The 22,007-nt window shown below is 40.4% G+C and overlaps 1 protein-coding gene across 1 annotated transcript in view; it reads left to right on the plus strand.

Annotated features, from left to right (window-relative positions):
• The first annotated feature begins 2,429 nt into the window (after positions 1 to 2,429).
• CUBN (cubilin) overlaps positions 2,430 to 22,007 on the plus strand; it is a 264,166-nt gene continuing 244,588 nt past the window's right edge. Inside the window, exons 1-10 of the mRNA XM_053572936.1 lie at positions 2,430 to 2,556; positions 2,950 to 3,079; positions 4,304 to 4,399; positions 5,273 to 5,311; positions 8,003 to 8,104; positions 8,759 to 8,862; positions 15,911 to 16,037; positions 17,031 to 17,193; positions 20,859 to 20,990; positions 21,817 to 21,912. Coding sequence (XP_053428911.1) covers positions 2,444 to 2,556; positions 2,950 to 3,079; positions 4,304 to 4,399; positions 5,273 to 5,311; positions 8,003 to 8,104; positions 8,759 to 8,862; positions 15,911 to 16,037; positions 17,031 to 17,193; positions 20,859 to 20,990; positions 21,817 to 21,912 — 1,102 coding nt within the window. The 5' untranslated portion in view covers positions 2,430 to 2,443. The remainder of the gene's footprint in view (positions 2,557 to 2,949; positions 3,080 to 4,303; positions 4,400 to 5,272; positions 5,312 to 8,002; positions 8,105 to 8,758; positions 8,863 to 15,910; positions 16,038 to 17,030; positions 17,194 to 20,858; positions 20,991 to 21,816; positions 21,913 to 22,007) is intronic.

A 22,007-nucleotide genomic window follows, 5' to 3' on the forward strand; every position in this document is an offset into this window, starting at 1 on the left:
TTGAGTAAGTGAGCTGGTCTCACCCAAAGTCAGACCTTGAAAGAATCTTTCTTTCTTTTTTTTTTTCCTAACATGAGGGACAATTAGGAATTGCATACCTGGATTAGGAGCATAGATTACTTTTACTATGTTTAATAATAAACACATTAATAAAAGAAAAAAAACCCTATAAAGGAGGAAATCCTTATTAGAATCACACAGAAGACCTTTTCTATTCCACTAGAAAAATTTGCTGAGTCCAGTGACCCCTAGGAAAACATACTAATGAAAATAGTTAAGTGTCTTGGCACAGTAACTGAGAGAATGCCAGGAAGGCTATGTTAACCAGCGTGATGAAAGTGTGAAGTCAGAAGCTAGTGAATGATGCCCCATGATCATATCAATGTACACAGCTATGATTTAATAAAAAAAAGAAAGAAAAGAAAAGAAAATAGTTATGTTCATTGCTCAGAGAATTTGATTTGTCCTTTGTGCTAGAAGATTCTAACTCATCCTATTTTATCCTGTTCTAAAGTTGTCAAATATTTCACATTGTCAAGCTTTCTCTCTACTGCCCATAGCAAGTTGTTAATTTTTCAAATAAACCTGGGTCATTGTGATAAATTTTACCTGTAACTATTTATTTAAAAGCTATTGGACATCTTTTATTAGCATATAATTGAACACCAACTTTAGTATTATATCATCCTTACATATGGAAATGTTTATAAGTATATAAGATAAATCATTTTAATCAGCTTTATTGAGTTATAATTTAGAGGTTATAATCTAGGAGCAAAGGTATTCTTTTTTTCCCTTAAGTTGGTTTCTACAGCAAGCAGTTCCTATCCCATTTCCTAACTATGGTTTCAATTTTTAGAAATTATTGTAAGATATGCATAACTTAAAAATTTACCATTTTAGTCATTGTTTAAGTTTATGATTCAGTGGCATCAAGTACATTAATGTTGAGCAAACATCACCATCCATCACTGGAACTTTTTTCATCTTTCAAAAGTGAAATTATGCCCATAAAACAGTAACTTTCTATTCTTTCTCAATCCAGCCCCTGGGAAACACTTTCTGTCTCTATGAATTTGACCATTCTTGGCATCTCATGTAAGTGGAATGGGGCAGTAGTTTTCTTTGTATGACTGACTGACTTTATTTAGCTTAATGTCTCAGAGTTTATCCTGGTTGTAGCATCTGTTAATAATATTTCATTGTATGCAAATATGTTTTGTTTATCCATTTATCTGTGGAATGACACTTGGGTCGCTTTCACCTTTTGGCTGCTATGAATAAGACCACTATGAACATGGTTGTACAAATATCTCTTTTTACTCAGAAGTAAAAATGCTGGATCCTATTTTACTTCTATATCTGCTATTTTGAAGAACTATCACACTGTTTTCCATAGTAGCTGCACCATTTTCCATTCCCATCCACAATGCACAAGGTTCCAATTTCTTTACATCTTCACCAACGCTTTTTTTTCCCCAGTAATAGCCATCTTAATGAATATGAAGTGGTATGTCATTGCGGTTTTGATTCACATTTTTCTAATGATTACTGATGTTGCACATCTTTTCATGTGCTTTTTGGTAATTTTTTTATCTTCTTGGGAGAAATGAGTATTGTAGTCTTTTGCCCATTTTTAAGATTGAGTTGGGTTTTTTTTGTTGCTGAGTTGGGGGAGTTCTTTGTACATTCCAAATATTAACCCATTATTATATATATGATTTGCAAATATTTTCTCCCATTCTGTGAGTTCCTTTTTTACTCTATTGCTAGTGTTTTTTTATGCACAAAAGTTTTGTGTAGTGCAGTTTATCTTTTGGTCGCCTGTGCTTTTGGTGTCAAGAAATCATTGCCAAATCCAAGGTCACCAGTATTTCTTCTTGTGTTTTCTTCCAAGAGATTTATTGCTTTTTTTTTTCCTCTGAGATTTAGAGCTTTGAGCCATTTTGAGTTAATTTTTGTATATTTTATAAGGTACAAGTCCAAGTTCTTTTTCATATGGAGATCTGGCTTTCCTCAGTTCCCTGAGTAGAACCGCAACTCCTCTACAAAGGAGGTGAGGAAGGAGAGAGAGGAGCCGAGAAAGGTGTGGATATGACCAAGTTCACTTTTGTTAAAAGGTGGCTGCTTCTTAAGGAAAAGTTGTAGTGCATGTTCTCAGAGCTGCTTCTTACTGTTTCAAAGGTCAAATAGATAATGATTAAGTTATGCATCACTTATGGTAGATTTTGACCTCTCACAAGTTGAAGAGTACCGAAGATCTAAGATCATTTACATCTCTTGGGAAGAAAAAATAACATAGCCTTCTAGGGTGAAGAACAAAAACTGAAAAGTTACTGGATATTCCCTGGGTCAAAGTGCACCTGCCTGGTTTGCAGTTCTCCAAACCCATCCTCGGTTGGAGTAGCCTCTTACATGACAGCCCAGGAGGCTGGTAGGGAACATGTCTTCCCCTTTTCTTTTTACTTTGGTTACTTTATTGACACTTGCTGAATTAGATGGTGAAGTTGTGGGACTTGAGCTGCAGCAACAAAACAGAAACATCGACCTCCAACAGTAAGTAAATACATAGATCATTCCTGCTGATGGGCTGGGTAGCTCCTCCCCAGTTTCCCCAAACAGCCAGATAAACGAAGGTGTGACTTTTCTTAAGGAAACTGATGTTATAAAGCAAACGGGGGAAAAAACGTACATGGACGTATGGAATGAACTTCATACATGCAAATAATTTATCTGTCACTTGGCAAATAATCCAAGCATGCAATTACTGGGGGACATCTCCAGGAAAGTTGCAGAGAAAGAAATGACAGATGAGCAGGGAGAGTTTGTAGAGAGGATCATGAAGTGAAGGTCCATGTGGTCAGTTTTTCAGTGGGGAAATTTTACTGTTTTGAATTTAAAATTATGTGCGCTATTTACTGATGAATTTTCTGGTTTGAATGATAACAGGCCTCGGATGGCTACAGAGAGGGGAAATTTAGTGTTTCTTACTGGGTCATCCCAAAACATTGAATTTAGAACTGGATCCCTGGGAAAAATTAAATTAAATGATGAAGATCTCAGCGAATGTTTACATCAGGTAATATACTGGAAAGAACTTGAAGTCATTTTGTATATCCATATATGGTAAATTAATTGAACAGGTCTATATTAATATGTACCTTGAATCTTTTTTGGATTATTATTTTTATTGATACATAATTGATGCATATGTTTTTTAGGTACATGTGATAATTTTATACATGCATATAATGTATAAAGATAAAAAAAAAGATCAAATAAAGGGAATTAGGATATCCTTCACCTTAAATAGTTCTTTACTTCATACTAGGAAGATTTGAATTGTTCTATCCTAGTTATTTTGAAATGTGCAATAGTTTAATGTTTAATGTTTAACTTCAGTCACCCTACTGATCTATCAAACACTAGGTCTTAATTCTTCTGTCTGATTGTACATTGTACCCATTAATCAATTTGCCTTCTGCCACCCTTGCCCCGTTCCCTGGGGTACCTTGAATCTTTAGCACAGAGAACATAGCTGGAGGAAAGATGTGTTCTTGTAAAGAACAATGGCCCAGGGTTAATGGTGGGTAGAGTGAGTAACACCAGCAGAATGTGGCTCATTGTGCAGGGCAGTGGCCCCTCATCCAGAGACGGTGCACAGGGTGAAAATGCAAATCCCCTAGAAGGGAAAGGGGACAGGCAGTGACCAGAAAAATGTGTAGATAAAGTTTATTTTTGCCACAGAACACAATCGGCCAACTATTCTCCTGCCTTATTAAATGTTTTCAGTACTCAAAATTAGCTACATCACACTGACGAATGACTCAAAATGTCACAGGCTGTATTATTTAGAGCTTATTATGGGCCGGCCACTGTGCTTAGCACCTTCTGTGGGTTATCTCATTCGACCCTCACAGCTCCCTTGCAAGGTGGGCTTCATTTTCCCTCCATTTATAAGGGAGGTAAAGAAACCAGAAGCAGCTAAGTAACTTGCCCTGGACATACAATAAATGGTTGAGCCAAGACTTAAAACCTAAACAGTCTAATTCCAAGCCAGGCTTCTTAATTAGCACCCTAAATAGTTATTATAAGAAAAAATGCAAGTGGAAAATACATTGATATATTGTTACTGAGAAGAGTAGGTGGAATTATGCCATGGCTATTTCAGTCTGATGTTTATTATACACGGCACTGTTTGGTTTTTATGATTATAGGCAAGATTGTAGTGCTTAAAATAGACCCCTGCTCAAGTTTATGATATCCCTATAAGATATTGTTCTTCTTCCTTTTGCAAAATTAGATCCAGAGAAACAAAGATGACATTACAAATTTAAAAGAGAGTACAACTGGTCTGCCTCAAAATATATCTAGTCAAATCCATCAGCTTAACTCCAAGGTAAGTCTGGTGTCCACAGCGAAACAGTGGGTGGGTTCTTCTTAATTCAACTGGGTAAGCAACCACTTTGCAGAGATTATATCAATTTTGTATCCCCGTTAGAGATTTAGCACTGTCATTATGGATCTTTGGCTTAAATGACTGAGCCCTAACGGAGGGTGTAGAAGTAGCGGCAGAAGGTAGGAAATGCTCTCTCTGCAAACCCTGGTTGCGTACACAGGCCTTGCTCAAGTTCTGACCACAGCCCTCTGATGGGCGAAGCAGGTGCATCACTGACATTTATGAAAATTCCCACAGCGACTGTGTGGAGAAGCAGAGTCAACTCATCAGTGAATCGTATTTTTTTTTTTTTAAATGCCCTTTAAGAAAAATGAATCTATGTCACAGAAGGAAATAGGAAGGAAGGGAATCCTGGAGGGGAGGAGGAACGAGGAGAGAAAAGGCAACAAAACCAGAACAAGCAGGTGAAGGGAGTTTCCAGCAGAGGATGTTAGCAAAATACGGCTAGGGTGGTCAGCTACGGGGCTCAGGCCTGTAATCCCAGCACTCCGGGAGGCTGAGGCGGATGGATTGCCTGAGCTCACGGGTTTGAAACCAGCCTGAGCAAGAGAGAGACCCCCATCTCTACTAAAAACAGAAAAGCTAGCCAGGCTCTATGGCGGACACCTATAGTCCCAGCTAATCAAGAGGCTGAGGTGGGAGAACTGCTTGAGGCCAAGAGTCTGAGGTTGTTGTGACCTGTGATGCCATGCCACTCTACCCAGGGCATCGGGGTGAGACTCTGTCTCAAAAATATATATATGACAAGGGTGTAACATCACATGTGAAATGCCTTTGAACCAGCTAATTGAAGTTTTTCTTCCTCACTGCTAGCTTATGGATCTTGAAAGAAAAGTTCAAGGTTTACAGCAGGTAAGTCCTGTACTCTAGAATATCTAACACTTTTTTACAGCAGGTATGCTAGAATCATTGATAGAGCTGGCACCCTCATTTTAAAAGGAGATGGTTGATTACTATCAAGGGCTTGCTTTCTCTCACAATTTAATCCTTATCCCAGTGTAGGCTTCCCAGGATGCAAATAAAGAAGCCGAGGCTAAGGGGGATGAAGACGAGCACAAGGTCACTGGGCGCATGAGGCCTCTGACCTTGAATGTCAGCCCACATGTGCCCCCACAGGGCCTTTGACTGTGTCAGGCTCATCTGTGCTGACCCTGAATCTCAGCCCACATGTGCCCCCACAGGACCTTTGACTGTGTCAGGCTCGTCTGTGCTGACCCTGAATCTCAGCCCGCATGTGCCCCCACAGGACCTTTGGCTGTGTCAGGCTCGTCTGTGCTGACCCTGAATCTCAGCCCGCATGTGCCCCCACAGGGCCTTTGACTGTGTCAGGCTCGTCTGTGCTGACCCTGAATCTCAGCCCGCATGTGCCCCCACAGGACCTTTGGCTGTGTCAGGCTCGTCTGTGCTGACCCTGAATCTCAGCCCGCATGTGCCCCCACAGGGCCTTTGGCTGTGTCAGGCTCGTCTGTGCTGACCCTGAATCTCAGCCCACGTGTGCCCCCACAGGACTTTGACTGTGTCAGGCTCATCTGTGCTGACTCTGAATCTCAGCCCGCATGTGTCCCCACAGGGCCTTTGACTGTATCAGGCTCGTCTGTGCGGGGCTTGGCTGGCTGGAGATTCTGATCTTGCTGATTTTGGCACCAAGGACTCAGTTTCCAAAGCCATGTGTCCTGTCTGACGTTAAGCTCAGAAGTCTGGGATGAATCAAAAACGATTCCAAATGTCCTTAAAAGTATATTTGCTGGTAATTCAACTTGGACAGTTTCTTAGAGCAAATGTTTTATAACTTTTCAAGATGTGTGGAACGTGGTCTGTGTGCATTTAGGCTTCTGACCCCTTTTGTAGATATCTGGCCTTTCTAAGGCTTCTGTGGAGGCCATAAGCTTCTAAGCAGAGAAATGCACAGAAATCTCTCCATACTTAAACCCGGGAATAAAAGTGGGGGATTCTAGGGTAAGAATCCAGTATTCTTGATCCGTTTTGATTATTCTTCCAGCATTGGCCTCTATTTGGGGAAATTTAAGTTTGGTGAACAAGATCATGTATTCCCTTTCTCCACTGTGACAGCATCTTGGCCCCTCAGCTGTCATCTTTCTAGAGAGCCACTCAGGGAATAAAAACGAGCAAGTAACAGTGCCAAGGAACAAGACCCAGCTTGGAGGGTGCAGCCTCCCGGAGGGCTCATTTTTCTTACCAAGGGTCAAGAACTGGAGGTCTGGTCAGCCTGAGATCAGACTGTCCTTCCTCCCCCAAGAAGAGTGTTTAATGATTGTCAAAAGTGAATGCCACTGTGCCTTTTCATAGGGCAATTGCCCTCTGGATGCCACAGTCCTTGTCACTCCCTATTGTCTTCCTTCTGGCTGATGTCATTTCCCGTAGACTTCGAGTTTTTAATCCCCAAACACTGTTGCTTTTGTACAACAGAAAACCTTCTAAGGAGTTTATGGTTAATGTTCTTAATGGTGTCCTTTGAAGGACAGAGCTAATTGTGACACTGGTAGAAAGAGAGACAAACAGAGTTATGTACTAAGACAGGATCCATAAAGATACCCTGACGTGTACGGTCTCCTGATTTATGACAAAGATGGAGAGAGAATGGGGTTTGCAATAAGTGGGACAGAGTTACCTGCTGTCCTCCGGCTCTCTGTTTTATTTGTAATGCAAAGGAAGCAGACTTGATTTTCTCTGTGAGTCAGTGTGTGTACACATAATGAATAGTTACAATGATGTAATGAATAATTTCCCCCCATTTTAACTTTTTAAAAGACAGCATTCGACTATTGGCGAACTTAATAAAATAGCTTTCATTGTGTAATCATTTGTACCCTCTAAAGAAGTTTTCTCTGCCCCCAAAGGCATGAAAAATCTTTTAAGACTGGAACTGGTGGCTGACAGTTCCTTTAAACCAGTACCCTAGGTTCCCTACGTTGCCAGACAAAAGGGGGCCTTTTTTGTGGCTCTGGTCTGAAAGGGGTCAGGTGAGCACAGGGAGAAAAGTGTTCTCTTCGTTGGCAACATTTCAAACAGCAGGACTTGGAGTGAAAAGAATTCAGTCATCTTAACCCATGGGAGGAGGGGTGGCAGCTGATGATCAGATTTCAAAGGCTTGCAGGGAGGTACCAAAGATAAGAATAACAGCTCAAAGAACCAGAATGTCCATTTTCTTTGCTTCGTGTCATAGGAACATCTATCATTGTTTCCACACCTGAAACCTTTACTCTTGTGCACTGATGGGTATGTCTCAGGGCAGCAATACTTTCCGAAGAGTAAAGTGAGACTCCTCTCCTCCCCATAGTTCATCCCACCCCTGGTTAAACGCATGCGAAGGAATATGAATAGGACTGTTCATAGAAGAGACTTCTTGTTTTTTCATGAGGGAGTTGATTTGAAGAAGAACATAGGGTACTGGTTTAAAGTCTGGAGGAAGCCCTGGCTGACTGGGAGTAAAATGTAATCCCCCACACACACCTGCAGCAGAACCTGACTTTTAGTGCTGCTGACTACAAGTACCATCCTCTCACTGACTGCTCTTTGCTTCAGACACTTGACAAGACCGCTTGTGGCAGCAACCCCTGCCAACACGGTGGAACCTGCCTCAATCTGCACGACTCCTTTGTTTGTGTCTGTCCCTCACAGTGGAAGGTGAGTCACGTGGCTTTTGGTTGAAAATGATGGCGAGTCAGCATCCATGCTTTTCTGGAAATCATACAGGCAGATGGAATTTTCCATCCAAAGTTTCTAGGATTCTGTGGCCTCAGCTCAGAATGAATCATACTGTATATGCCAAAATCCAGACTGTGGCAAGGATGATTATATAACCCACCGAACACCAAGCCATTTTAAGGAGAGGTTCACTTATTTGGACAACTCCACGGAATGGCATGCTACTTCTCTTAGCACTAAATTAAATTATTTAGCATTGGAAAATATCACAGGATTCTTGACATACCTTTGTAAATTTTCTTGCCTATTTCTGGTAATCACGGAAGTGTTCTCAAAATGAACACTTGAAACATTAAGTAGGCAAATTCCCAAGCATAGTCTCACTGTGCTACGTCTCAATTTGGATAAGGACTCTTCTGTGTGACTACGATGATCTTATGGAGAGCTGTTTGGTTCTATTAGGTCAAATCTGAATTCCAGAGGAAGGATAACCAGAGGTTGATATTTGTATTATTGTATTATCAAAGACTTCCTCGGATTCCATGTGCAAATCCTTAAACATATCAGATGAATATTGGCCCCCAGAAAGCTCTGTGACCTTTGGCCCTGATTTTGTTCTTTGTGTGACCACAGGGTCCTCTCTGCTCAGATGATGTTAACGAATGTGAAATTTACTCAGGAACACCCATGAGTTGCCAGAATGGAGCCACGTGCATGAATACGATGGGGAGTTACAGGTAATAACCTGTTTTGTTTTTTTTTAATATCAAATACATTTTTGAAGGACTAAAACAGCCCAGAGTTAAGAGCATCCAAAGTTAACTATCTGTGTTACCAGGAAAATTAGGTACCCCACAAGGAAATACACAGACACAGACACAGACACATACATATATAGCTATTTTTACTTAAATGAAGAAAAGCTGATGAATCCTTGACTCTGACCCGATGAAGAAATCTTTTTTCCCATCCAAATGCTAACCAGGGCCAACCCTGCTTAGCTTCTGTGATCAGACAAGATCAGGCATATTGGGGTGGTATGGCCATAGACAAAAAGTCCTTTCTCTAGCTTCCGTGAGGAGCTTCCGTGAGGAAATGAGAAGAAAGCCAGTGTGGCTGGCTCAGAGAGTAAGGACCACATGGTGCGAGATGCACTGACATGCTGGGAAGAGCCAGAGTGCTGACGGGGCACCACTGAATGGGTTTAAGTGGAAAAGGGGCAGCACCCATGCCAGGGCCCCACTGCCACACTCCTGACATACACAGTAGAACCTCCAGAGCTGACCCACTCCCTATACTGACCACCACCTTAAGTGGACCTACTTTTCATAGACCAGACATGCACCCCATGTACGTATCTCTTCATTAGACCTAGTTCCTTATGTAGACCACCTCCGTGTGTGGACTGGTTTGTTGAGTGCCTTGGTGGTCAACTTACAGATATTCTACTGTATTAACAAGCTCACAGTTTGAATGAGAATAGCTTCATTCAATGCTACGTCAAAATGTTGATCATAACAAGATAAAAGATTGATCTGAGGTTCAATGAAGGAAGTAACACTCACTGCTTTTCTTTCATTAGCCACCAGGTCCCTGACCACAATCATCAGACAGCTGTATCTTCTGATTTATTTTGTCAAATAGCTCAACCACAGTGTTCTCCTCCTCAGTTCAGCCATTGCCACATCCATGAGAATGTCGCGTCCCTTACTAAGCTGAGTTAGGAGCTGCAGGGCCTCTGTGTTCCCATCCCGTCGTACCCTAGGAATGTTGTGATCACAGCTACACATAATGTTTTTCATAGTCAAGTCCAATAGTTTATGGCAGATCAGTGTCAAACTTACTTTTATATAGCGGCTTAAAAATCGCTTTTTAAACGAGGCATTATCTTTCCCATATATTCCTTGGTCTCTTGTATTCTGTGACTTTTAAGGGTTAAGGAATTGGTTCTGTGAGGACATAAACAAATTCTTTCAGTGCTCCAGGGTAGAATCTCACTGGATTAAAGAGCAATTATTTGCCCTCTTATTAAAGTCTCTGCTGTCTTGTTCTTCAATTCCTCATAACAATATTCATTCTAGTTGTTCTAGCAAAAATGAGTGCAATAATTTTTTTTTTTTATCTCCATGACTGTGGCACTATTTTTTTTTTTTTTTGAAAGGAGTCACTGTCCTTTCTTATTCATTTAATTGGTTCTTTTGTTCTTTTGATCTGATCTTTGAAACTTTGCTCATTCCCAAGCACAAACGCGAATCATTTAAACTTCTGGTAGAAGCGGCTATGAGTTCAATCGTGAAAAACTAAAATGAGCCACTTCTGACTTATATTCAGTATTATGTTATTAAAGAGCATTTTGCTTTCAGGCTTTTGTTTCTCACTTCAATGAGCCCCCTGCACCCTGCTTTTATGAACACGCAGGCGTGGGCTGGATCCCAGCGCAGGATCTTTCATTTCCTTTAAGGGATCGTCTCCTGTTTCTGCCTATGGACATTTATCAAGGAGAGTTGCTATTTGGGGATATCAGTGGCAAACGCCCTGACTGACCTTCCTGGCATCTAGGAATGTCCTGGAGATTGGATTTTACTCCTGGTCTTCCTTTACCATCCTTGTCTTTTGAGGTCTTGTGGACCAATAGAATGACAAATACGTGAGATCCAGAAGCTGTTGTTGCTGTTTTCATCATTTTTCCCTTGAAAATTGGACAAGGAAAAAAAGCCCTTTAATATTCACTAGACACAGCATGTCAGAGGTTAGAGCTCTTTGTTCAAATGCACACATATCAGAAAAACGGAGACAGCTATTTATTAACAGCATGTAATAACTATTACATAATATCTGAGCTAGCAGCAGGTGTTTCATTACTAGAAAATTTCAATTCAATAATAATCAAATAAGCAGTGTCGCTTTAAACCACTGCAATTGTACAGTTGTTACGTTAGCTTTATATCCAGGTATCTAGACCGCAAATACTCTAATGCAGGCATATGAGGAAGCCTTAAGAAGAAAAAAAACTATGAAAAGATGTATATGAGCATAAGATTAAATTCTTGCTTTGTGGAATCTGTGTGTAATAAAACAATAGATGTTTAGGTACTTTCCTTGATGCTGTTCATTATATGAGATAAAATTCTTATTTATCAGTGTCTATATTGAAGCTTTAGGAAACTTTAGCACTCACTTTGCTGACCCTCACGGAAGGGCCTGGACCTATGAACATGTGGTCATGGTGGGCAAAGTTTGCTCTGGACCTGAGACCTTCTTCAACATTCTTAATCCTTCAAATTCATTTACCTGGGAAGAAAAATGAGTCTTTATTTAACATGATTAATAACTCATAATTTTAAATACCTTTGAAAGGATGAAACACTAATGAATTGGAAGCCCTGTTTTATAGGAAAATTTCTGGTAAATATTCTTTTTTAGACTCATGATTTGTAGAGAAGAAAAAAAAAATCTGTTTCCACTGACTGTTATGGCTTGGTATCCTGTCCCCAACTGCTAACAAAATGGTATTTTGCCACTTGTCAATGCTGTCACTGCCTCTTTGTTCTGAAAAATTGATTCTTATGGCTCCCCTGCTTACTTTGGATTTAAGACAATCCAAACTTGCCATGTGTGAATAGTGTATGGAAAATACTTAGGGGTGGGGGGGCTGAGGTCTGTAAGGCTTTCTGCAAAAAAAAGGCTGAACTTGTTTGTTTCTCCAGGAGGATGATGATGATTATAATCTGGTTGTGGCTTAGTTGGAAGTTAGGTATTAAACTCATCACGTCTTTCAGTTAGTCAGTGAAATTAGCATTGAACCCTGGACCCTAACATAAGTTAAACTATGACTATATTTGACCTCTCCTCAGTTGCCCCATGCACTTGCAGTGTTTTCAAAGAAAAACCTGGCTCTGTTCTGCTGGAACCAAATCAGCAATAGAAGGTCATTATAAAAATGACCTCTGCTAAATCAGTAACTAATAACTAGAGCAGGAATGGTGGTAAGTTAGTTATATGGCTTTTATTTTTGCTTAGGGAGGTATATAAGTAATTACTCTTTTTTTTTTTTTTTTTTGCTGTGTCAAGATACCTTGAGAATTAATTTTGCATGTCAAAACTGTTATATTAAAAGGACATAAAAATGCAGAGTCTTCATACTGACTCTGCCTTCCAGAACACAGGATTTTAACATGGAGGAAGCACAATGCAGGAGTCAAACAGACCTAAATGTCTATTCATTATCTTCTACCAATTCCTAATTTGTGGAGAATGTGAATTTATAAAATGAAACTGGTAATACCTGACTGTGAGGAGCACAGCAAGGAAGGCTATAGAGTTTACTTTGCTTCCTTCTTCCCTTTTTCTTCTCAACGTTCTCTAAGCTCAAATGAAGGAAGCGTTAGCTGCTTAGAGAAGAGTTGTGAGGATTCACTCATCTCCAAATGACAATAGCAAAGGAAAGGGAAGACAGAGATAAAGAGAAGAGGTTTAACTCTGAGTCTGTGAGCCAGAATCTCCTCTCCATCCCTCAATCATTTCCCAGTAGTTAAGCACTTAGTGATGAGATAAACACAGATTTCGGAGCTCTTCCTACCAGGGAATGCTCTTAGACTGCAATATGACTTGGTGCTCACCAGTCACCATTATTATTTTGTGAGTTTTGCACCTGCCTGAATCATATCGCAGGCTGGGCAAGGGACTTGAAGAGAAACTTCTCTGAAGAAGACAGGCGCACGGCCTACAGACATATGAAAAAATGCTGATCATCTTTATTCATCAGAGAAATGCAAATCAAAACTACTTTGAGATATCATCTAACTCCAGTAAGATTAGCCCATATCACAAAATCCCAAGACCAGAGATGTTGGTGTGGATGTGGAGAAAAGGGAACACTTCTACACTGCTGGTGGGAATGCAAATTAATACATTCCTTTTGGAAAGATGTTTGGAGAACACTTAAGAGATCTAAAATAAAATATGCCATTCAATCCTATAATTCCTCTACTAGGTATATACCCAGAAGACCAAAAATCACATCATAACAAAGATATTTGTACCAGCATGTTTATTGCAGCCCAATTCATAATTGCTAAGTCATGGAAAAAGCCCAAGTGCCCATCGATCCAAGAATGGATCAATAAATTGTGGTATATGTACACCACGGAATATTATGCAGCCTTAAAGAAAGATGGAGACTTTACCTCTTTCATGTTTACATGGATGGAGCTGGAACATATCCTTCTTAGTAAAGTATCTCAAGAATGGAAGAAAAAGTATCCAATGTACTCAGCCCTACTATGAAACTAATTTATGGCTTTCACATGAAAGCTATAACCCTGTTATAACCTAAGAATAGGGGGAAGGGGGAGAAGGAGGGGGGCAGGAGGGAGGATGGGCAGAGGGAGGGCGATTGGTGAGATTACACCTGTGGTGCATCTTACAAGGGTACATGTGAAACTTAGCAAATGTAGAATATAAATGTCTTAACACAATAAGTAAGAAAATGCCAGGAAGGCTATGTTAACCGGTGTGATGAAAATGTGTCAAACGGTCTGTGGAACCAGTGTATGGTGCCACATGATCGCATTAATGTACACTGCTATGATTTAATAATAAATAAATAAATAAATTGCAAAAAAAAAAGAAACTCAGGCAGAGGGAGTTAGTACATCGTCTGGGGTGAACAGTTAAGAAGAATCAGGATTTAATCCTGGGCAGTCTTGTCCCAAACACTCAGATCACTCATACATAAAAAACAGACTTAGAGAGCTAGTAACGGTTGCTTTAAAGATTTTTTAAAATAATTTTTTTTTTGAGACAGAGTCTCAAGCTGTTGAGAGTGTAGAGTGTAGAGTGCTGTGATGTCACAGCTCACAGCAACCTCAAACTCTCGGCCTTAAAGAATTCTCTTGCCTCAGCCTCCCAAGTAGCTGGACTACAGGTGCCTGCCACAATGCCTGGCAATTTTTTTGTGTTTATTGTTGCAGTTGTCATTGTTTTTTAGCTGGCCTGGACCAGGTTCGAACCCACCAGCCTCAGCGTATGTGGCCGTCACCATAACCACTGTGCTACAGGTGCCGAGCCTGCTTTAAAGATTCTTTAAAATAATTTTGGCAGGGGTGTTGTGAAATAAACTTTTAGCAATGAAGTGTCCTGTATCAAATTCTCAAATATATGTATGAAATGTTCTCAAGTTCTATAATCCTCAAGAGTCTAATTATATTCTCTGTAAGAATATTTTATGTAGGGATGGGAGAGAAAAGAGAAAAGGGAATAAAGTATGAGAAGGAAAGTGGAGCGAGGTGAGGAGACAGTAAAGAGCTATAGATGGGGAATGACTAACTGAATTTCTCCTTAGGATTAATCACTTGTTATTCATGTATGACCTAATCACAATGAGAAAGGCAGGCTTGGAATGCTCAGAAATGAAGTTGTTTTAATGAAACAGCTGTTACATAAATGTATAGTGATGTTGTAAATTGCATGAGGCATACTTATACCCCCAAATATATTTGTCTGAAATTCTACTTGAACTGGGTATCTCCATCCTTAGGTGCTAAGTCTGGTCACCCTGTATGCGAGTGCTTGTGTGGAATTGGCTACATTCCTACTCTCCACCTCTGGCCACATTCATTGATTTCCTCCCCGTTACAAATCACCAACAGGTGCCGCTCCAGCAATGTTTCTGGGGCCCATCATGGCCACAAAAATTCCTGTGCCCAGGGTGTGGCTTTTGATGCTTCTCCAAAAGCCAAACTCTCCTTTCCCACCCTGTCATTCATGTGTTATCAGCCATGGACGCTAGCTGGACTGCTTGGAGCTCAATGTGTATTGTTAAAAGAGCTACTTTACTTCTTTTCCTAGAACGCTCAGAAATGAGCTCCTGGTTCCAGGCCGTGCAGGTGCCTCTGTTCCTTGTCTTCGAGCCCCGGCACTGATGGTCATTTCTCTCCATGAGGGCTTTCTCTCCTAATGCTGTTCAAGTCCAGCCAATGGTGACCTCTGGGCTTGGCTCTGCCACTCCATAGATGTGCTCGGACATGTGCAAATAAGCTTAGGCTTCTATGATTCCTCAATGCCTCCCTCTTCCCCTGTCTCCCATGCTCATACCTTACAAATTGCCATTATAAGGCTAACTTAGCAACTTCAAGATTTGCAGTGGTTTAAGGCGCTTTGCTTATTTGATTAAAATCTGACATTTTCTTGTAATAAGAACCCACTGGTGTTTAGTAGTATGCGATAATTATCACATTTTTCTGTGAATTAAAATGTAACTAAGAATTATCCCCGTGTTACTATATCTCTTATGACTAGAAGAAAGATTGCCCTGTGTAATGGTAGTGATAATTATCATAGGTTATGAGCTGCAGACACCACATTGGGTGTGGGTTACAGAGTCCTGGAGAACCTTTGGGGTGGTCCAGCCAGGTGAACATGAGTAAATTTGCTGATCTCTCCTTTTACCTTCTTGAGCTAACTCCATAACCTTTGGTTTATAGATGTCTGGCCTTTAATATTGCTGTTTGATTGCATGATACATGAAGAATTTATAGTGGTAAACTTATCGGATAATAAGTCATGATTCTCTAACACAATTTAGGAAGAAAAAATATTCAATCCACGCTTAGAGCAAAGCAGCATAATTTTCTTCTAAGACTCTAGCCAGTAACTCTGCTTGCTGGTTTGCGATGCCACATTGTCATCGTTGATCAACAGTTTGAATTATTGTCCTTATGGGTGCTGAGATCCAGGCACTGGCCCTATAATAACCCCTGACGTTGTGCCCTTGGTAACCAATAGTTGCCACTGCTCGCCTGATACCTATGGACCCCAGTGTGCGTCCAAGTACGATGACTGCGAAGGGGGTTCTCAAGCACTCTGCGTCCACGGCATCTGTGAGGATTTAGTCCGAGAGCAGGTTGGAAAGGTGGGTATGTTCCCCAAATGGGACCCCTGGTAGGGAGCCATGTTTAGCAGTTCTTCACCCTTGCCAAGTGTACACAGGCATGTCCTGGAGCTGCAGAGGGGAGACCACTGCCCGCCTGTGAGCAGGGTGTGGGGAGGCGGGGAGGGGAGGTATGCAGAAAACAGGACCCAGAGGTTAAGATTCCATTATACAAAATAGTAATATTTTTATTATTCTGTCACTAATCTCTCTGAGAGATGCAATCTACTCTTGGCCTTGTTTGTTTTAACAATGACAAGATGCGGAAACACGGAAGTTCTTTTTGTGTGTGTGTGGTTTTTGGCCGGGGCTGGGTTTGAACCCTCCACCTCCGGCATATGGGACCGGCGCCCTACTCACTGAGCCACAGGCACCGCCTGGAAACACAGAAGTTCTTAAGCCCCTGAGTCCCTGCGAGGCTGCAGGGTCTATGAACCCACTTCCCCAAGAGGCCCTCCATGCTCTGAGTACTGATGACCTTGACCCGCTTGGCTCTTCACCACAGCTTCAGTTCTTTGTTTTTATTTCTATTTTTTTCTACCTATGTGATGGAAAATAGTTTCTTTCCAATAATGGGGGTGAGAGGTGGGTAGGAGGGGAGAGACTTTCTAAAAGGAAACAGAATTGATTTTTCAAGATCTGTGCCTACATGGGTGTTTTTCCCCTCTAAAACCAGAGGCTGAGTTGATTGACTTTAATTATACTGACTTACAGTTCTGGATTGTTATTGCCCTGGCCCTGGCATCTTTGGAGGTAAATTACAGGTTTCTCTCCCTCTGAAATAAAGACGTTTCTCTTTTTGCCTGGTCTGGTTTAAATGCTTAATCATATGGGAAGGAAAAGAAAAGCTCACTCCATTGGCCTTATGGAAATAAATGTTAGAGGATAAACAGTTTGGGATTTGGTGAGATTTTCAAAGGCTTTTCTTGTTCATTTTGGCGATTGTCTTTTTTCTCTCCGTTGTCCTCCTGCCAGCCCAAGTACAGCTGCATCTGCGATGCTGGGTGGACATCCCCTCTGGACAGCTCTGCCTGCACGGTGGATAGAGATGAGTGCAGCCTCCAGCCTGGACCATGTTCTGCGCACGTGCAGTGTTTCAACACCCAGGGCTCCTTCTACTGCGGGGCCTGTCCGACAGGTACATTCCCAGGGCTGTGAGGCAGGTTTGCAAGGCATCAGAACTCATTTTCTTCTGCTACTGACAGATAAGACTCTTCTTAGGAGGGGTTCAAATCCTGTTACGTGTCCCGTTAAACTAACTTCTACTCAAGACCATCTTACTGGCGTAACAGTCCTACAAAAAGAAAGTGGGGAGTTTTTCCAAAACTGTTTAGGAGTCAAACTTTGTGCAGAGTTAGCTGTAGAGTTTGTGAGGTTAAAAGCTGTACTGCTTTGATTATCAACCAGCTGATTGGACTTGAAATCCAAAGACATGTTCTAGTCCTACCTTTCAGGCTAACCAGATGTTTGCAAACTTGGGTAAATTATTTGACTTTTTTGTGTCCCCATGGCAGTCCCATGGTTCTCACCTGGATATGTCATAAGAGTACCTTGTGGCCTAGATGTAAATAGGGCTTTCCAGCTTCCCTGCAGCTCCACAGAGATTGAATGTCCAGGGAAGGCCATGTGTTAAGTTGCTACATATATGGCCATCTGATGAGACTTTAGTTAAAGACGGCCTAGGTTTGAATCCAAGTATATATCTTATTCTGTGAGATCATTGTCTCCTATTCAACTCAGGAGAGGCTCTTTCTCTGAGCAGAGCACTGTGCTGGATGCACTGGTAAGTAATTAACCACACCTCAGGGAGTTTGTAAGGCCTCTTCACTCCCTGGGTGTTCTTAGACAGTGGCATTTAAAGAAAATATAATAATGACAGCTGTTATTTTACAAAAATCTCATTAAGGCACTGTGTAAGCAATTTTTATTTTAATTCTTATAACTACAACAATAGCAAGACAGGATAGGAATTAGTATTCTTCACATTTTTAAATATGAGAACTGGAGACTTAGAAAGGTTGAATAACTTCTCCAAGATCACATAGCTTATGAATAAATGGGATTTAAACCCAGCTCTGCCTGGCTCTGGATCTGATCTAAGCTTTGGCACTTGGTCTTAGCCAAAAGGCTGAGAAGCAATTGCTCTGAACATATGAACGCTCTGTTATTCTGTCTCACCAAGGAACTCCACACATGTTTGGCTTCACTTAGTGACTTTTGATGCATTGATTTTTTTTGTATTTTATTGGTTTGGATCTTGTAAAAGGAGAAAGAATTGAAAAAAATTCTTCCAAGACCAGGTGCAGTGGCTCACGCCTGTAATCCTAGCCCTCTGGGAAGCTGAGGCTGGTAGATTGCCTGATCTCAGGAACTGGAGACCTGTATGAGCAAGAGTGAGACCTTCATCTTTAAAAATAATGAGGCATTGTGGCGGGCACCTGTAGTCCCAGCTACTCAGGGGGTTGAGGCAAGAGGATTGCTTGAGCCTAGGAGTTTGAGGTTGCTGTGAGCTATGATGCAACAGCAACACTCGACCAAGGGTGACAAAGTGAAACTCTATCTCAAAAAAAAAAAAAAGAAAGAAAGAAAGAAAAAGAAAAAGCTTCTTGCCTCTTAGTTCTGAAGGGCAAGCAAAATTTATAATCAATCACATTCTTGAAGGTAATTTGTCAGTGACAATGTGTAAAAACTAGAAATCAGAAAAATAGATTATTTAAATTAGAAGATAGGCAATGTGTTCTTACATTCTTGTTTTTATTGTTGGAGAGAAAAAAAGAAACAAAAGCTTTGTGTTTTCCTATTAATCATCCTATTTTTTTTCCTGAGTATCAAAGTATATGCTGCTAATATAATAGAAACTATAAAAACAGGAAATCCCTCTCCTCCCCCCCAAACCTCATACTCTTATCATTCAAAAAATTATGATTAATTTTGGGGTATATTTCCTGCCACCTTTTCTCTGTACCCTGATTTCATCATGCACAAATGTGGTAATTTTCTTAGATTCTCAGAAGAGGACTCTACTTGTATCAGAGAATATAAACACAGGCAGACCCGAGGCTGTGGACAAGATGTTAATACAGTCCTGAGAACGTCCTTGGGTTGTATTTGTATGCAACTTGGATCCCCAACGAACATGCATATACAGTTATTATAATAACAACAATACTATAATGGCTCATATGTGTCAATAATAGTATAGTATAATTCAAATACTAATAACAATACCCCTGTATTGTAATAATAAGTTACAGAAACTATTCTGCTCTTTCTTTTAATTCAAACAAACAGAACATAAAAACAAACTCATATAAAAAGTTTAGCCAGAAGAAATTTCAAAAAAGAATATTAAACTTTAATTAACCTTCACCTAATGTTGCATCAAATTCTAGACTCATAGGAATGTTACTCTTATTTTGATCTTCAAATCAATAAAAACCTTTCCATTTCAGTAATTAATCCACTCGGCTGTTTAGTAATAGTATGATGCTTTATTTTCACTGGAGCTCTGCCTTTCACATGAGCCATTATTTTTACTTTATAATTGTTCCAGTATTCCAGCAACTGAAGTCCAATGCTTTTCCAGTGAATGATGGAGTCTGGCGTTCCTCTGAACGTTTAATCATTTCTCCGTTAGATTCTGCTGTAATCACCTTTCTTTTTGCTGCAAACATCTTTCTCTTTGCTGCAGGCTCACTTGGACTTGTAGTAGACTTTTGCTTTAGAGGAACAGTCATCGGGGTAAACACAGACTCAAAAGCGAATAGAAAAGTCAAGATTTATGAACACTGAGACCAGCACCTCATGTAAAGAATTTATGCCTGTGAACTTCTTATGCCATTCAAAGTTGTTTGTATGCAGAGAAGAAACTAGTTCTCAAATTATTAATCTAATTATTTAACTATAAATTATCTTTACGAGGAGTCTTGGGAGCCCAGTAGTGAGTATGGAATGCCAGAGGTTGGGTCGTCCTTAACTTGGGGACTGCCTGAATTTTAAAGGCTTGAAGAGTTTTTAAACATTCTTATCATTTTAATAATTTGAATTATAAAAATAATACAAACTTATAACAATTGAATTATACAGGAACGACTCAAGTGAAGTGACATTCTCTTCCTTCCCCTTCAGTCTCATCCTCCTAATGGGACCATTGTTGGCGGTTTGCTCTCCCTTCCTCAGCCCTTTCTTTCACTCATACAGACATATTATATAGACATATATGCAGGGTTTTAGGAAGTTCTTTCCCCAAATTGGAAGTATGATCTTGACTCTGCATATCATTCTAACATGTAGTATTCTTAATTAAAAGATATATGAAAAATAGCTTTCAGAATGTGTGTGTGTGCGCATAGATGTAAGCATAATATTAATAATTGTAGTATTTGGTATAGATGAGTCATGATTCATATTCAGCTATGAATCTATTGACCATTGAGGGTTTTTTCCTATTAAACTGTGCCACAGGGAGCACCCTCTTACCTACATCTTAATATGCTTGTAATTCTATCACAGGAGAGTAAGTTTCAAGAAGTAGAATGGTTAGAGGGTATTTAAAAAGGTTCAATGAATACTGCCAGATTTCTTTCCAAATAGGTTATATTAGTTTAATGTTCAACTACCAGTATACAAGAGTACCCCATTTGCCTCTTTTCCAGAATTTGATAAAGAATTTAAAAGAATTTTTGCCCGTTTCATAGCCATATCTCATCTGGATATGTTGTTCCTTGAGTAGAGCAGGTTTGTGTCTATTTTGACTGCTCGCATGTCTGTAGAGTGTACATTCCAATCTTGTTGTTCTTCTAGGCTGGCGAGGAAATGGCTACTTCTGCGAAGATGTCGATGAGTGTGAGATAAACAATGGCGGCTGCTCCGTGTCTCCACCTGTCGAGTGTGTGAACACACCTGGGTCTTTCCACTGCCAGGCCTGTCCACCAGGTGCGGCAGCAGAGCCGGGTCCGCTTCTTGACACCGTCACAGGGGACATATATGTTGCAACACAGAATCTTGTGCTCTGTTTTAAATATAATTACTGTCCAAGGAGAGAAATTGGATAGTGCAGAAAGCTTTCATCATCTTGTGGATTCAGGACACATGAGCACAACTATATTATAGGAAAGAAATAAAAAACATTTGATTATCGATGCAAAGCAACAAGCCTTTACATACTGTGAAAGAGCCACTGAGATAATGCAGAGTTTGGAAAGTTCTCTGTATAGATTGCGGACTTGCTGCTCCATTATTCCCACAAATAAATTATTAATATAGTGAGGTCATGAGATGTTTTGCAAGTAAGGTTTACTAAATCGTTGTTAGTTTTCCTCCTTCTCTGAAAAGAAGCCATTTCTTCTATCCTCTGGATCTAAATTTCTTTCTAAGAAGTTCAGGAGTTCTAAGGAATAAACAGAAGTCTTGTGTGTTTTAATAACTCAAAACTATGGTACTTTGGACTGCTATAACCTTTTCCCTCTGAGAACATCAGAGTCATTGTGGTTTAAAAAAAGTCATCTTTCTTAGTGTCAGCACTTTCTAAATCGACCAGTAGTTCCATACATTTTTTTTTTTCTTCCATTAGAAAACAACCCAGAACATTGTTTCTGTAATCAGGTTACTAATTCTGGTTCCCTTTCTTATGGGATTTTATGTCTTTATGACATTTTAGATTTACACTTTCTTGGTTGGTCTAGTTCATGAGAGTTGATTCTCAGACTGGCATCCTTTCCCATGTTCTTGACATTGTTTCTCCTGCCCTTGCTCTGACCAGGGTACCAGGGTGACGGCAGAGTGTGCACACTCACAGACATCTGCTCGGTTGATAACGGAGGCTGCCACCCGGACGCGGCCTGCTCCTCCGCCCTAGGTAATGACTCATCTTTGTCTTTGAATATTTTAACACGACCCTCTAAAACATTTTTAAAATGAGATCCTCCTTTCTCAAAATTCTTGTGTTGACCT

This window comes from Nycticebus coucang, chromosome 20 (assembly GCF_027406575.1).
Source record: "Nycticebus coucang isolate mNycCou1 chromosome 20, mNycCou1.pri, whole genome shotgun sequence".
Lineage (NCBI taxonomy): Eukaryota > Metazoa > Chordata > Mammalia > Primates > Lorisidae > Nycticebus > Nycticebus coucang.